The following is a 17,408-nucleotide window of genomic DNA, read 5'->3' as shown; positions in this document are numbered from 1 at the left end:
TAAGTAGTGATAAAGTTATTGACGAATGAAAGGGAGGAGTGCTGAAATGTGAAAATCGCTCTGGTCCGTAATGGGATAAGCACGCTATAAGGGAAAACAAACACTCAGCACTTCAGTATCTTATTTGAACTTCTTGAGGGTACCTGCTTTTGCTGTCATAAAGGTAAAGTCGTCACCCCGGCATCTATTGTCAAGTGGCATAGATATTAAGCTAAAGAACGTGCTGCCGGAATATGAATGCAGAAAACTACTATCAAAATTGTTGAACATCAAGGCAGTCCGGGCACCATCACTTTAAATTGCTTTTAATTCCTCTTCATGCCAGATACAAGTACAATGACATTAATCAAACATGGAAAAATCAAACCTGCATGAGTAGTGTGGCGAGGTGTGCAGAGATCGGGTGACCAGGAGAGTAAGAGGACGGCACAACAGCCGTTTCACGCCAGACCGCGCTTGCTCACGTGCGTGTGTCCTTGTGCCGTCCTCTTACTCCCCTGGTCACCCGATCTCTGCACACCTCGCCATACTACTCATGCAGGATTGATTTTTCCATGTTTGATTAATGTCATTGTACTTGTATCTGGCATGAAGAGGAATTAAAAGTAATTTAAAGTGATGGTGCCCGGACTGCCTTGATGTTCAACAACCATAATGGGATAAACCACTCAGTGGTGAACTGGTTAAACCTTATCATTTCCTCCTTACATCCAGTGCTGTGTGTTCAAGCAGTGCATTATTGCAAAACACGCGGGTTAACAGTAACAGTGAAGCATGCTTTTAATTGACTGTGCTTCACTGTATGCAATGTAATGTGCAGATAATGTTTGCAGCGCTTTCCCATTCCATTGTATTCCCGCTGTTACAGTAAGTGCAACGGAAACTCCCACTGTGAACCTAGCCTAAAACTGTGAAAAATGAGAGGAATAGTGTGTTCAATGACCTTACTATGTTTCTATTTGTTTACAGTAAATAAAGCAATAAATGTGATGTCATCCTGCATGTTAGTATATGAAAGAAATGATTGATAAACCACTTCAGGACCACCAGTAGTATTAACCACTTGATGACCCACCCTTTACCCCCCCTTAAGGACCAGCGCTGTTTTTAGTGATCTGTGCTGGGTGGGCTCTGCAGCCCCCAGCACAGATCAGGGTGCAGGCAGAGCGACCAGATCGCCCCCCTTTTCTCCCCCCTATGGGGATGATGTGCAGGGGCGGTCTGATCGCTCCTGCCTGCCTGAGGTTTGCGGGGGGGCACCTCAAAGCCCCCTCCGCAGCGAAATTCCCCCCCTCCCTCTCCTACCTGTCATCCCCGATGATCCGGGCTGCACAGGACGCTATCCGTCCTGTGCAGCCAGTGACAGGACGTCCCCTGTCACATGGCGGCGATCCCCGGCCGCTGATTGGCCGGGGATCGCCGATCTGCCTTACGGCGCTGCTGCGCAGCAGCGCCGTAGAATGTAAACAAAGGAGACATATGTCTCCTACGTTTACATTTAGTCTGCGAGCCGCAATCAGCGGCTCGCAAGCTATTCACGGAGACCCGCTCCGTGATCTGACAGGAAACGGCCGCTCGCGCGAGCGGCCTTTCCTGATTAATTAGGGAGGCACCTGGCGACTCAGATCTGCGTCGCTGGTCCTCCAGCTACCACTTTGCCGCCACACGGTATGAGTGTGCGGTCGGCAAGTGGTTAAAACGTCCAATTGGTTCCTGTTAATGGATGCTTTAAAACGTCCAGCCAGTGTTTAAAACGCTTGAGCACGGTCAAACTAAAGTGCACTTTAAAAGTGACAACCTGGGGCTTCTTTCAGCCCCTGGCAGCCTATCTGTCCCTTGCCTTAGCTCTAGCATCCTGGGATCCCCTCCGATGCAGATGCCGACCTTGCCAGGTCGGCATCTTCTGTGCCTGTGCGAGCGCGTGGCCATGCTGCTTGCGATTGCTCACCTGTGCCTGCGCAATATGCTCCAGGGCACATGAGCGTGATCACGATCGTCATGGCTAAGTGCTCGTAGCCAAGCGCTTGCGCAGGCGCAAAGGATACCGACCTGACGAGGTCGGCATCTGCAACGGAGGCAGAACTGCGGCGAGGGACAGATAGGTTGCTAGGGGCAGGAGGCGGCACCTCGCACCAGTTATTTAAGGCAGGGTACACACTTGCAGGGCCGTTTTCCCGTGATTCCCGGGTCTCCGTCGGCTTTTGTGTTTGAGCTTTTGCATTCATGTTTAATGTGTACGTTTTTCTGGGAACGTTTCCACATTTCTGACGGCATGGACATTATGCGAATGTGCACGTCATGTGGAAAAAAGCAGAAAGTTGTGCAATATAACAATGCATGGAAAAACGCCAAACGTGAATAAACAGTTGCGACACGTTTCCCGCACAAGGCTATTGACTTTGATAAGAAGAAATTTGCCGTCCATGTCAAAATGCGCACGTCTAGTTTGTTCCCTACCTAAAGGGAACCTTAACTTCTGTGTGTTTTTAAATCACACAGCTTTCTGATTTTTTTTTCCCACAAGACGCACATGTTCGTATACAGTACATGCCGCCGCAAACGCAGAAATGCGGATATGTTTACAGAAAAACCTTTACATTAAACACAAACGAAAAAGCCTGCAAAGACCCCAGAATCGCAGGGGGAAATAGCCCTGCAAGTCTAGTGTGTTTCCTGCCTAAAGCGAACCTTAACTTGCACGCTTTTCTAAATTGCACAGCTTTCTGCTTTTTTCTGCACAATGCACACATTTGTATACAGTACATGATGCCGCAAACAAAGAAATGCGTAAACGTTCGCATTGCGTTAAACATTAACGCAAAAGCCGACAGAGACTCAGGAATCGCAGGGGCAAACGCCCTACAAGTGTCTTCCCTGATATAAAGAGCACGTGCGAGAGCGTGCATGTGCTAAAGCGTTTTTTGACGTCTGTGGCAAAACGCACACAAACATACCTGTACCTGCGACATCCTGGAACAATCCTCTGGTCCCTGCAGTGGCTTAGTTTCGATTCCGGTGACAGAGCCACTCGCCGGCGACTTGACCTGCACGGCGTCCTTGATCATGCTCCCACCCCTGGGAGTATCTTGTGCTTGCGCAGTAGGAGAAAATATTGTACTGCGCATGCACAGAACGCTCCCGTGGGATGATCCCATTCTAGTTTTCAGAATGGTAACATTATTGACATGTATCAAATGTTCTGTCACTCCAGGGCCTTTGATAAGAAGAATGACATTGTTCCATTTGGTGAAAAAAGGGCCTTTAGTGCTACTGGTAGTTTACAGTCTGCCATGTGCCCAAAAACCTAACTATTTATGTATATAGGTTATGATTTTAGCTGTGACAAGCGAGAGAATAGAATTTGGGGTGTTTGAGAGATGAAGCCTATGTAATTTATTGTTATTTTTGTGCCAATGTGAAAAAAAAACTGTAAAAAAAATACAACTTTCAAAGTTATGGTACAATTGCAGCAAAGCGGCATAAGTACAAATGTTACAAAATATGTATATTTGAGTAGGCCTGGGTCTCTAGTTTTCAGAATGATGACATTTATGGCTTTTCTTGACTGTTCAGATGCTCCATGGGCTTTTATAAGAAAGAATGACTATTTCTTTTGAAAAATCAATCGGTGCTGCTTATGGTTAACAGTGTATTGCGTGGCCAAGAAGCTATCTGATTATCCATATAGGGTATCATTTTAATTGTGACAAGCAAAAGAATAGAATTAGGGGTGTTTGAGACCTGAGGCCTATGACATTTGAAATATTTTTAGCTGCAAACTGAATGAAAAGCAATAAGATTGTTATTTTCATATATTTTGTACCAAAATAAAACACTTGTAAGAAAACCCAAAAGTGACAGAATTGAAAACAGAATGCATAAATAGTTACTTTAGGGCCTTTAGTTTTTTTTTTAAATATGTATGCCATGAGGGTGTATTCCTGTTATTTTGCTAATAAGGGCTTGTAATCATTGGCAGTGTGCAATGAGAAAAGAAAAACCACAACATAGAAAAAATACACCTTTATTTCCAAATAATATATTGTCACTATAATTTGTACTAGGGACATAATTCAAACCTTGTGATAACCAGGACAAATAGACAGATAAAACGGATGGGTTTTATGTATGGTAGCATTATTTATTTTAAAACTATAGGGGGTGGAATTGGAGAAATTGTGTATTTTTTCCTTGTTTTTCCCTTTAAAATGCATAGAAAGTAAAGTAATTACTGAAAACAAATATCACCCCCAAAAAGCCTAATTTGTGGGGAAAAAAACAAGGTATACATCATTTCAGTGTAGTAAGTATTGAAAAAGTTATTGGCAAATGAAAGGGAAGAGCGTTGACAGGTGAAAATTGCTCTGGTCCGTTAGGGTAAAAACCCTTGGGGTGAAGTGCACTGGCGTAACAATAGGGGATGCGACCCCTGCCTAGGGCCCGCTCGGGGACTTTTGGGGGGCAGGAGGGGTCGTAGCATAAGAGGAGAGTGTGGCAGATCGGTGGGCTCCCTCACCTGGGCTCTCCTCTCAGCGCTCCCCCTCCTTCATTGGTGGCAGCGGGCAGGCAGCAGCAGCAGCGGTGGCGGCAGGATGGCTCATTACCACCTTCACGCTGGAGGACTTCCGTTCTCGAAGTGCAACTTCCTGTTTACACAGGAAGTTGCATGAAGCACTTAGAGAACGGAAATCCTCCAGCGAGAAGGAAGTAATGAGTCATCCTGCCGCCACCGCTGCTGCTGCCTGCCTGCTGCCACCAATGAATGCAGGAGGGTCAGCGCTGAGAAGAGAGCCCAGTTGAGGGAGGGGGGGGGGGAATTTCCCCCCTCCCCACCAATCTGCCACACTCTCCTCTTATGCTGCTACCCCTCCTGCCCCCCAAAAGTCCCTGAGCGGGCCCTGGGGGGGGGGGGGGGGGCGGATTATGTTTTCTGCAGGGGGCCCGGGGATTTCTAGGTACGCCCCTGGTGAAGTGGTTAAATTAATAATCATTATATAGCATTTGCAAGTTTACTTCAGCATCAATTTCCAATTTTTTTTTTAGATTGCCTCTCATTAGTGTTGCACTAGTTGAAGGAAAAGCAGTTGGAGGAGGAGCTGACCTATGTGTAGCGTGTGATTTCAGGTATGTTCCACTTGAATCTACATTAACTGCTTCCGGACCTAAGTGATTGAAATCTACACCCCTTTTAGGGCCTGTTATCCCTGCTAAGGCATAGATTTCAGTCACCTGCAGCCGCGCACTTATGCTGTTCTCATTACTCCCCCTTGCTCTGCTGCCCGCTCACTCAGCTGTCCTAGTGACAGATGAGTTCCATACGCTGGTCACCCCTGTGATCACTGTGAGACAATCACAGTGATCACAGAATGAAAAACATCAAAACATTAAGGGGGCAGAGACATCAGTAACGAAAGTGTTAAACAGATGTCTTCTCTAAGTACACAAGAGAAATTGGCGTGAAAGCAGAATGTATGTTCAGATCACAAATAAAATAAGGGCAGTGGCAAGACATACAAGGTGTTTTTATTATCTCATTGGCAAATTAACCAGCTGTGGCCCGCCTAACCCAGATTGGCGGTGGGTCAACAGTGCTCTTGTTCCTCAGCGACGCATATATGCGTCATCTTGCGAGAAACGTGATTTGATGGGAGCTCGCACTAGCGCTCGCTCCCGTCAGTGTGCACGGCAGATCGCAGTCATCAGCCTGCCAGCCAACGATTGGAGCTGGCAGGCTGCTTATTTTATTTGTTTAACTAATGATCATTTATTTATTTTTAAAAAGTATTTTTATTCAAGAGAACAACAGGATAGTACAAATCAATGGCATAAGGACAAAGTTAGCAGCTTAATTCACAGTAACAGGTATCACAAAACACTGTCAACTGAATACAAGCACGGATTATTTCCATAACATTGAACTTCCACTGAATATCCTGATGCACTCAGGTTTTCATTTCTGAATAGTAAGGTGGGAGGGGGGGGAAGGGAAGAGACTACAGTGGGGGACAGAAGGGAAGGGGAAGGTTAGAGGTTGGGCAAAGGATTGGGTAGATACAGGGGGCGAGGGGGAGGGGGGGGGTGAGGAAGGGAGGGGAAAACTGAACTGCACCACACGGGACTCCTTCCAAACTAACAGTTAAGCGTTACTTTTGATAATACCAGAATACCTACAAGGTCTGTACATATTTTCACTTATTGTTACAGAAATCATTAGCTTGCTCAGTGCCTCTGAAGTCAATCCAGACTGCCCATCTATGTGACCAAACCTCCTGTTTGCCCTGCGCAGATAGTAGTAATTCGTCCATCCTCATGATATGGTTAATTTCTTGTACAAGATCAATAGCAGAAGGGCATCTTGCGGACTTCCAGTTTCTGGCGATCAGCAATCTGGCGCATATTAAAATGAATCTAAAGATTGACTTTTTGGCAGATTTGATCGAGCCCGGAAGGACTGATAATAGGGCTATTTCCGGGGTGAATGGGATGGATGAGAGGTATAGCAAAGAGTGTAGTTGGAAAACCTGTTTCCAGAAGGATTGGATAACACCACAGGACCACCACATGTGAAAATATGATCCGGTTTGTACATTGCAACGCCAGCACATGTCAGAGGCTAGCGGGTTGTATCTACAGATGGACAGGGGGTCTCTGTACCATCTAGAGAAAATCTTGTAATTTCTTTCCTGGGCTAATATAGAGGGAGAAGACTTGTGCGAGAAAATAAATGATTTTTCCCAATCTTCATCCTCTAAGGTTGACCCCAGATCTCTATGCCATTTACTTTGGATACGTTCTAAATTAGTTTCCCTGGCCGACCCAATCAGTGCCGAATAGACCTGTGATAGCATATGTTCCGGTCTGTCTTGAAGGGAGCATAGGCTCTCAAAGAAGGTTAGGTTCCTATGAATATTCCCCGACTTAGCTAGGTCTCGGTAGAAGCCCTGAAATTGCAATATCTCAAACCACCGCAGGGCGGGCCAAGTTTCCTTGTCAGTAGCCCAGGATTCAGGTGACGTGAGGGTTCCCTGGGAGATATAATGTCTAATTTAGGGCCAATTTGACCTATCCCTTCCACAGAATGCAGGAGTGTGCATGTATATGTTAAATTGAGGGTTATCCAGGATGCTAGACAACGGGCTAGGTATGTTAGAAAGATTATACAGGGGTCGCGCTTTATCCCAACTGACGAGTAATTCTTTGATCCAAAATGGAAGAGAGGTACTCACAGGCCTAAGTGATTTTTGTGTCCACAGGAGGGCTTTAGGATCTACCGGGGATTCGGAAGAGACCAGAGACACCCATTGTTTTTGTGAGCAGCTATGAAAAAGATCAAGTATTAAAATCAATTGGGCAGCCACATGGTATCTCTTAAAGCAGGGCACGCCCAGGCCTCTCTCGCTTTTTGGTCTAATCAGCATGTTGAGGTTGCATCTAGACTTTTTATACCCCCACAAAAAGGATATAGTCGCACCCCTTAGCTTAGAGAAGAACTCCTTAGGGACATTGACTGGGATTGCCTGGAAGACATATAGGAGCCTAGGTAAGATGTCCATTTTCAGGACATTAGCTTTACCCAGCCATGAGATTTTGAGTTTTGTCCATTTGTTGAGGTCTGAGATGATTTTAGTGAGTAGGGGAATGTAGTTGAGGCGATATATTGTAGATAAATCTGAGGGTATGTTGACACCGAGATATTTTAAGTAACCAGGAGACCATTTAAATGAGAAGGAGGATTTTAATTGTTCCACCTTTGAGGAAGGGATCGAAATATTGAGAATCTCTGATTTCGATAGATTAATCTTAAAGTTGCTTAAGCTACCAAACAAATCTGCCTCATGTAGGAAATTTGGTATTGTGATATGAGGTTCTGTGATATATAACAGCAGGTCATCTGCATATAGCGCGATTTTTGATTGCTGATCACCAGAGTTCATTCCCCTGATGTTGGGGTTGTTTCTTAGTGCTTCTGCAAAGTGTTCCATGCATAATATATAGAGCATTGGGGACAGGGGGCAACCCTGTCTCGTCCCGTTTCTGATGGAGAAGGCGTCTGACAGGATCCCATTAACCCTCACCCTCGCAGAAGGATTATTGTATAACCCCATGATCTTTTGTAAAAGGTTTTGGCCCAACCCAATTTGGGATAAAGTTTCTCTAAGAAAGCCCCAGTGGATCCTGTCAAACGCCTTCTCAGCATCAACAGACAACATGCACATTTGCGTTCCTTCTTTCTTGGCCTTATGTATTAGTGAGATGGTCTTTAGGGTATTGTCCCTGGCTTCCCTGCATTGTGTGAACCCTGCCTGGTCAGTGTGTATGATGGAAGGTATCAGGAGTTTAATTCGTTCAGCAATTAGTTTAGAATATAATTTAATGTCTAGATTAATCAAAGCGATCGGGCGGAAGTTACAATGAGTTGAATCCTTGCCCGGTTTCGGGATGACAACTATATGTGCCTGAAGGGCCTGCTTAGGGAAGGGGTTGTTGTCGCTGATGGAATTAAAAGCCTTACAAAGGATAGGAGACAAGTCAGTAGAGATTTTTTTATAGAAAGCACCCGAGAAGCCATCCGGGCCAGGACTTTTATTGTTTTTAAGGGTTTGTATTCCTGAAGAGATCTCGTCTTCTGAGAAATCTAGTTCCAATTTCTTTACTGTCTCCCCGTCTAGTTCCTTTAATTTGGTTTGTGCTATATAGTCTTTAATTTTATTCGCTAAAGCATCAGGGTGTAGATCATGGAATTTCCCTTTAATATTGTATAGACTAGAGTAGTAATTTTGGAATTCCTTTGCAATATCTGAAGATTTATATTTAAGAACGTCTGAATTAGATGGCTTGATGTGGGGGATGTAGTTGGAGGAACTTCTAGGGTGCAAGTAGGATGCCAGTAACGTACCACATTTGTCGGCTTTCTCATAGAAAGTCCCCTGGGCCTTTTCCCTAGCTCTTAGTGTCTGTTCATCTAGTAGAGTCAAAAGTTGTTGCCTTGTATTTGACAGCTGGAGGTTAATGTTGTGTGGGGAGTCCCGTCCCGACTTCTGTTTGTTTTCTAGATCTGCAATTTGGGATATCAGGGATGCAATGCGGAAGTTTTTTTCTTTTTTTAGTCTCGTCCCATGTGAGATAAAGATCCCTCTAAGGACACACTTCAATGCCTCCCATTTCATGGAAGGGACTGTGGAATCATTCTTATGATCACTCTGAAAGTTAACAATGGCTTTTTTTATATCCTCTAGACAGGTAGGATCTTTCAGTAGGTTGTTGTTTAATTTCCATTGGAACTCCCCTCTTTTGTCTTGAGAAAGATTGATATAACAATAGACCGGAGAATGGTCTGACCATATTTTTAAACCAATGTCCGCTATAAGAGTTTTCTCTAACAGACTATGAGATGTAAAAATATAGTCGATCCGACTGAAAGAATTGTGCAGGGCGGAATGGAAAGTGTACTCCCTCAGATCTGGGTGGAACACCCTCCAGCTGTCCACTAATTGCATGTCTATCAATTTCTTTTTTATTTGTGTTTTAATATTGTGAGAGGTGTGGTCTAACTCTCTGGAGGAGTCCATTTTAGGATTCAAGAACATGTTGATATCTGCCCCAATAATTATTGGCCCCTCTGCAAATTCCCCCAGCTTATTCAGGTATCGAAGCAGGCGCTGACCCTGATTGGTGTTAGGAAGGTATAAAGACGCAATTGTGATGGGCTTTCCGTAGAGTTTCCCTTTGATGAAGACGTATCTTCCTTGAGCATCCATCAAAGGTATTATATCAGTCATTGGGAAGGATTTATGCAATCCTATGGATGCCCCCTTGGATTTGGAGGCGGGGAAGGTGCTGTGAAACCATTTGTTGTAGTATTGGTGTTTAATCTTGGGGATAGCGTCGCTGCGGAAGTGGGTCTCCTGTATGAGAGCTATTTTAATTCTCTTTTTATGGAGGTGATAAAGAATCTGGGATCTCTTGCCTGGATTGTTAAAACCTTTGACGTTGTAGGAGGCACAACTACAATCGCCATCTCTTTTTACAGTAGCCGCCATGGGTTGATTATTTCAGAGAGAGCAATAGTCTTAAACACATTCAGACCTGGTAGCGTGAGAGTGCTATATTAGGCGTTGGGCAACATTATAACATACTGGGCGAGCCTGCTAAGATGAAAGGAGTGGAATTGGTGGTGCATGAGTAAGTTAATGGTGGGGGAGGGGTTAATCAAAACTGAATTGTAGTGTATAAACAAAAATACGAGGACTACAAACCTCGTAAAACACAATGAGAATTGTGAATAGTCTGGTCGGGACCAGAACACCATGTGGTAGGGAGAGGAGGCCCAATGGGAGCGAAAAGAAACCATCAGACGGGTCATCCGAGCTCCCGCCGAGACACCTCTGTTTTGTACTCCAGAGCGGGGAGTTTCAGAGGAGGGAAAAGCTGGTAACCTGAGATGTAGGGGTAGGGGTAGGGGGAGGCAGCACCCGCTCTCTTTTCCAGAGGATCGATTATGACCCTCCTGTCGCTGTGAGCATAAGGCTATGTGTATCAGCGCCTTATAAGTCTATACAGGTGATCTGACATGAGCAATAGTGCCATACAGTTTAAACATTCAATCTATTACTGTAACATATAAACTTTCACTACTCATTATAACACTTTATGAGTAGGCGCAACTCAATGAACACACATAAGATCTGACAAAACTGGGAAGTATGCAATGTTTGACTCCAGTCTGAGTGCTAATGGGCAGTCTCGAGATGTTACTCCTTCTGCATCGTAAAGTCTGTTCCATATGTATGTATTGTGGCCGGGTGTTTGTGGCATACGTAGATGAGTGCTGCGTATAACTTAGACACGGGACACAACTTGGAACCCGCGCGGTCGCGTGGTTGATGTGGGCGCGGGAAATCCTCTATGCCAGCTCTGAGGCTGGGTCCTAAAGAACCATGCTTGAATAGCTTGGGATGGCTGTTGAGGGGGCAGGCATGGATGATGGCATGTGCAAATCCGCCCGATATGGGCCAAGCCATCCGGGCAACTTTAAGAATCCCCGTGCCCTACGGTGCAAACATGGTGATTACGAGGCTACTTTATCATGAAACATGCTCCGCACCCGGCCACGCTGTGAAATACAAATCATCTGCTGCCATCCACTTAGCCCCAAAGCAACAGAGTTCCTCTTTTCTACATGCTTGCCCACACAGAGAAAGATTTTCACATCCCCGTTCCTCTACACACAGAAACTAATAACTTTAAGCTGCAACAATAAACAGGACAGACTTCTGGAAAAAATAAAAGGAAAGATAGTACCTTAACTGCTGGGCGCTGGGTGCGTCTGGGAGGCCCAACAAAGTCTCGTGTCATGGCAATAAAGAAATCACATAAATTAGCCATTTTTCGGGGCTAATGGTGGCCTCTCTTGTCAGCAGTTGCCCATCTTTCTCTTTGTGGTATACCTTTGTCCGGTGAAGAGGTTGAAAGTGGCTATTCGTTCAGTTTTACCTGGGGTAGGTCCAGAATCTCTCGAAACTTTTGCAGATCGTCAGGAGTTTGGAGGAGAGCCGTCTTGCCCTCATGCTGCACCTGCAGACTGAAGGGGTATCCCCACCGGTAGAGGATCTGCTTCTCCCGAAGTGCTTCTAGCAGTGGCCGAACTGCTCTGCGCATTTGTTATTTTGGTTCCATCAAAATCGATAGTGTCTATGTTCCTTGCGGCCATCATTATCTTCTCTTTTATTCTGTAATAATGAATACGACATATGACATCGCTTGGTCTGTTCAAATTTGTGCTGACTGGAGCTAGTGTACGGTGAGCTCTATCAATCTCGATGTGCTCCTCGGTATTGTTGCCCAGAATTTTGTTGAAGATGCCAATGAGAGAAGGGATGAGGTCTGCAGTTTTGGTAGCCTCGGGAATACCCCTGACTCTGATGTTTCTACGATGTCGGTTTTCCTGATCATCGAGGCGCATATAAAGGTCCCTTATCTGTTGAGTGTGTTCATTTATTGTGACCTTTTGTTCATCTTGTGCTTTTCCTAGTTTATCTAGACGTTTTTCTGATTCCTCAACCCTGTTCCCAATCTGCCTGATCTCCTGTTTCACATCGGAGAGCTCCCTTTTGTATGTGGCTTCAAGCCTGCTGATGTAGGCCTCTAGATCGTCCTTAGTGGGCAGCGACCTAATGTAGTCGTGCAAGTCGACATCCACAAACGATTCTGCAGCATCGGAATGTGCAGGTGAGGACTGACCTTTGCTACTGCAGATGGATTTCGGAGAGGATTCAGTCGCCTGGGTTATGTTGTCGTCTTTTGCAGCGGGCGCCATCCTGGGCGGGCTGGGTACGCTAGCCGTTCTCGTGGCCGGCTTCATGTATTGCTGGATCTGCCCTGCTACGGCCGGATTTGCCTGTCCCTGCTCCCTCTTCTTCTTATCTCCTTTGCCTCTCATTTGAATAGTGAGGAGTAGCGATTTAAGAGTGCTTCAGATGCTATATACAGGGTTCTACGGCGGGAGCTCACACAGAGCACGTCCTCACTCCATGAGCAAGCCACGCCCCCTAATGATCATTTATGAAGAACAGAAGGATGTTCGCACAATGTCCTACAAATCAAGTTCCTTTATTATGGACATATCCAAGCATGCTCACACATCATAAAGCTGACATGTTTCGGACCGATAAATAAAAAAATAAAGTCAGACACTGACAAAAAGTATGAGAGCAGCAAAACAAGGCAAAGCCCCTCTACATTAGGTTATCAATGCCAGATCCCAACGGGAGTTCAAACCTTTGGGAATTCTCGTGCCCAATATAAAAATCCATAGGGCTTCACGACTGGTAAGACGTTTGGACAAGTCCCCACCTCTCTGGGCTGGGAAAACCCTTTCCAAACCATGAAAGGAGAAAGAGGACATGTATCTTATTTTATCTTTTTTATTATTCTTTCTATATATCTTAAATTTGGCAGATTGTAGGTATACCATATATCATACAGTATTAAAGAGAGGTGTTCTTCTGTATGGAACAATTAATGATAATTATTTTTGAACTGTGAATATCCCTTCCTGGATGTGGAAGTTAAGGGAAGTGTCTATGGTTTCAGGAACCACCCCCTCCACAGGAGGATGATATATAAGGTTGTTTTTTAGCTATGAGTAAGGACCCATCGGTCCGAAACATGTCAGCTTTATGATGTGCGAGCATGCTTGGATACGTCCATAATAAAGGAACTTGATTTGTAGGACATCGTGCGGACATCCTTCTGTTCTTCTGTCTTGCTGAATTGGCCCATCTTGGTCCTGGCACTGTCCTAGGGTGGTGTGAGCAGTTTCTCCAGCGGCTTCTAAGTATCATTTATATAGCACAGCAATTTTCCGCAGCGTTGTACAAAGTATATTGTCTTGTCACTAACTGTCCCTCGGAGGGGCTCACAATCTAATCCCTACCACAGTCATATGTCTATGTATGTATGTATGTGCAGTGTATGTATCTTAGTCTAGGGCCAATTTGGGGGGGGGGGGGATAATTTTTTTTTTTTACAAATTATCAGTCTTTTTTTATTATAAGAATTTTTAAAAAATAGCAGCAGGAATCAAATACCACCAAAAGAAAGCTCTATTTGTGAGAAGAAAAGGAAGAGGAGGTAAAATTCATTTGGTTGCAAAGTTGTATGTCCGCGCAATAAACCGTTAAAGTTGTGAAGTGCCGAATTGTAAAAATGGCCTGGTCACTCGGGGGTTATACACCTCTGAGGCTCAAGTGATTAAAGCATAAATAAGTATAAATAAATATTAACAATGTATAGCACCTGATAAGTCTTAAAGAAAACCTGAGATGGTCAGTAGGGGTGTCATTATACTTACCTATGGCTTCCTCCAGCCCCATGAGGTGCATGGGCTCCCTTGCCATCCTCTCCTTATACCCGCTGGTAATCTGGGCAGTCAAGCTCTTATACCCATGCACACTCAGCCATTGCGCTCCCGCTGTCGGGTGCGTTTTCCATTTAGGCAAGGATGTGACAGCTTCTGTCTTGTTGGTACATTGTTGGTAACATAGTAAATCTCACTGGTAAGCTAATTACAACCATAACAGTTTTCCTGGCAGAATACAACTTCTGAGTGCAGGGAGGGATAGGAAAAGGTCAATTGTTCATGTATTTTCACTCAGGGACACGTAATAGGCTGCTACTGAGCAGAGACAACAAAACATTCAATCTACTTTGTAAACCTTGGGATATCTAAAAAAAAGGTAATTTTTAGCAGTAGGAGGATGTTCCTGCACCTGTGAATTTTCTTTAACATACATTTAATTATCTTACTAAATAATTTATATTTTCCAAAGATAAATACATTTGTGAATTGCATTTTATGCATTATTAAAGATTCCATATGATAGTTTAGCATTTTGGAAGGCTAAATATGTTTTGTGAAGCAAGTCTTAGCAGCACAGAGTTCCGTGGGAGTTGTTGGATGATGATTGCACTCCAGAGCCAGATATACTGAAGGTCCTTTTTTTAGGAACCAACACTTACAGGAGAAAAAGGTGACCGAGTCTAATACATCATTATCTGTACTCCAGAGCAGCGCTCCAACCATAGATTCACTGTATATAGACTGTAACCACCACCAGGAACACCCTAAAGCAGGGGTCCCCAACCTTTTTGAGCCCGGGGCCCACTATACCGACCAAAATTTTCTCTGGGGACCCCGGGGGGGTGCTGGGGGTTGGAGGGGCGTGGCTAGCGGAGGCGGCAGTTAGCCCAGTATAGCAAGTATAGTTATCACAGTGTAGCAAGTACAGTTAGCCCAGTATAGCAAGTATAGTTACCACAGTATAGCAAGTATAGTTACCACAGTATAGCAAGTACAGTTAGCCCAGTATAGCAAGTACAGTTAGCCCAGTGTAGCAAGTACAGTTAGCCCAGTATAGCAAGTACAGTTAGCCCAGTATAGCAAGTACAGTTAGCCCAGTATAGCAAGTATAGTTAGCCCAGTATAGCAAGTACAGTTAGCCCAGTATAGCAAGTACAGGTAGCCCAGTATAGCAAGTACAGTTAGCCCAGTATAGCAAGTACAGTTACGAGAGAGAGAGAGAGAGAGAGAGAGAGAGAGAGAGAGAGAGAGAGAGAGAGAGAGAGAGAGAGAGAGAGAGAGAGAGAGAGAGAGAGAGAGAGAGAGAGAGAGAGAGAGAGAGAGAGAGAATGTTACATACTTGCTGTCAGGCTCTCAGTGCAGGCTCTCGCTGTAAGCTCTAAGTGCAGGCTCTCAGCGTCACCCTCCTTTCTCTAATGGCGCCCAGACGCTGCTCTGACTACACTGCGACACAACAGTCGTCGCAGTGATGCAATAAATGTAGCCATTCATTGGCTAGTATAATAGAGGGGGTGGCACTGGAGGTTGGCACTTTCAGGGGGGGGGAATGATGATTGGCCGGCGGGTCACTGGCACCTCCGATATACGCGCTTGAGGAAGGGGGTGTGGCATAAGGCCTCCAAGATACACAGCATGGCCCCACTGATGCAGGAGGCGGGACTGCGCCTCCGATATTCATATCGTCGCCGCCGCTGCATGAGGAAGGGGGTGATTGGCCGCACGGATTGAGGGGGCGAGGCTGGAGAGCGATGATGCGTGCGACCGCTGCTGCAGCTGTCCCAGCGCGGTGTAAACATGGTCAGTGATGCTTAGAAGTGAGGCTAAAGCTGCGGCCCCCCATGAAATGTCCTGCGGACCACCCAGGTTGGGGACCTCTGCCCTAAAGGATCCACACTCACCAAATCTGGTGGGCCAGTGATTATAGTGGCCTTAGATCGCCTTTGGGGTACTTGCCAGGCTCCCCGCACCTTATGGCTATTGCCAATCGAACAGACTCTCTTGCCTCCTTCTTGGGTCACACATTTACCTCAATGTAAACAAATACTCTCATTGCGCAGATATCGCTTAACCCTCCTGGCGGTCTAATGATTTCCGCCAGGAGGCAGCGCAGCAGTTTTTTTTTTTCTTTTAAATCATGTAGCAAGCCCAAGGCTCGCTACATGATAGCCGCTGCTCAGCGGCATCCCCCGCCTGCTTCGATCGCCTTCTGCGATTTCCGATCAGGAAATCACGTTCAAAGAACGGATTTCCTTGAGGACTTCCCCCGTCGCCATGGCGACGGGGCGGGATGACGTCACCGATGTCATCGACGTCATTGGGAGTCCCGATCCACCCCTGAGCGCTGCCTGGCACTGATTGGCCAGGCAGCGCACGGGGTCTGGGGGGGGGGCGCAGCGTGACGGATAGCGGCGATCGAGCGCGGGGCGGCGGCGATCGGTGTGCTGTTGCAGCTAGCAAAGTGCTAGCTGCATTCAGCAAAAAAAAATTAAGCAAATCGGCCCAGTAGGGCCTGAGAAAACCTCCTGCGCAGCTTACCCCGAACTACGTTCGGGGTTACCGCCAGGAAGGTTAAAAACAGACGGTTTATTAAAAGGTTCCACTCACATGTGCCAAGCAGTTGGTAAGCCTGTGGAGTATGGGAATGGGCTCCACCCGGAGCGGCCTCCCAGGCTGACCGCCGTTCAGATGTTTAGACTGGGTTTCTGCTCATCCCTCCACGCCACCGCATCCACCGCTCCCACGTGTGTTACTTCCGCATGTGGCTCCTCCCGATCGATTTCGTCATCAAATGCCTCATTCAGGGGATGGAGCCACCATGCGGAGATCGCGTTTGTATACACCTTGGCTCCGCCCCGTTCGCATACGTCAGCCACCTACTGGCCTTGACGCTCAAGCTCTCCACCACGTCTACTGCGTCACGCACCTCTGCGCCGGCCTAGTTCAGCCCCCTGCGCCTCACTATGCGCTCCAGGGCCGCCCCAAGCACGTCACATGCCTCTACGCCGGCGTACCTCTACGTCCTTGCGTTCCGGAGCCCAGGAAGCCAGTGTTATCTAAAATTTTATTAAAATACACTCTAAAAACATCGGCCAGAGTACATAAGAAAACTATACTGTACCACATCATTATATTTTATCATTAGTTATGTTTCCATTATACATCATCCTTTTTATTATGAATAACATGTTCCATGAAAATAATTTTTATTATCTTGAAACTGAAAATGGCAGCTTGCGCCAAAATGGTTTTGTTCAGCGGCTGATTTGGACCAGGCAATCCTCAAAACCTCAAACTTATAAATCTCAAAAAATGTCCACAGCGCTTAAAAGATAAATATCTTTAATGATCCAGATAAATTAAAACAATGATTACTGATCCTAGACCACAAAAAACCTTGTAGCACCTTCCCCACTTCACACAGACATTCAACTCTCACACCACTCACTCAGCCTCACTGCAGTGAGTACGTGTAAAAAATGCTGAAAAAACAGGGATCCCAGTAAAGAATCAAAAAAATCAAAGTTGCACAGGCACATGAACAAAAGTT

At 45.7% G+C, this 17,408-nt stretch overlaps 1 protein-coding gene across 2 annotated transcripts in view; it reads left to right on the top strand.

Moving 5' to 3' along the window:
* Positions 1–17,408, top strand: part of LOC137503872 (ethylmalonyl-CoA decarboxylase-like) — a 52,021-nt gene that overhangs the window by 24,908 nt on the left and 9,705 nt on the right. Inside the window, exon 4 of one of the 2 annotated variants that reach the window (XM_068231483.1) lies at positions 5,044–5,124. The exons of the other annotated variant lie outside the window; for it this stretch is intronic. Coding sequence (XP_068087584.1) covers positions 5,044–5,124 — 81 coding nt within the window. The remainder of the gene's footprint in view (positions 1–5,043; positions 5,125–17,408) is intronic. 2 annotated transcript variants of the gene reach the window in all.

This window comes from Hyperolius riggenbachi, chromosome 4 (assembly GCF_040937935.1).
Source record: "Hyperolius riggenbachi isolate aHypRig1 chromosome 4, aHypRig1.pri, whole genome shotgun sequence".
Taxonomy (NCBI): Eukaryota; Metazoa; Chordata; class Amphibia; order Anura; family Hyperoliidae; genus Hyperolius; species Hyperolius riggenbachi.
This window is presented reverse-complemented; position numbering and strand designations above follow the sequence as displayed.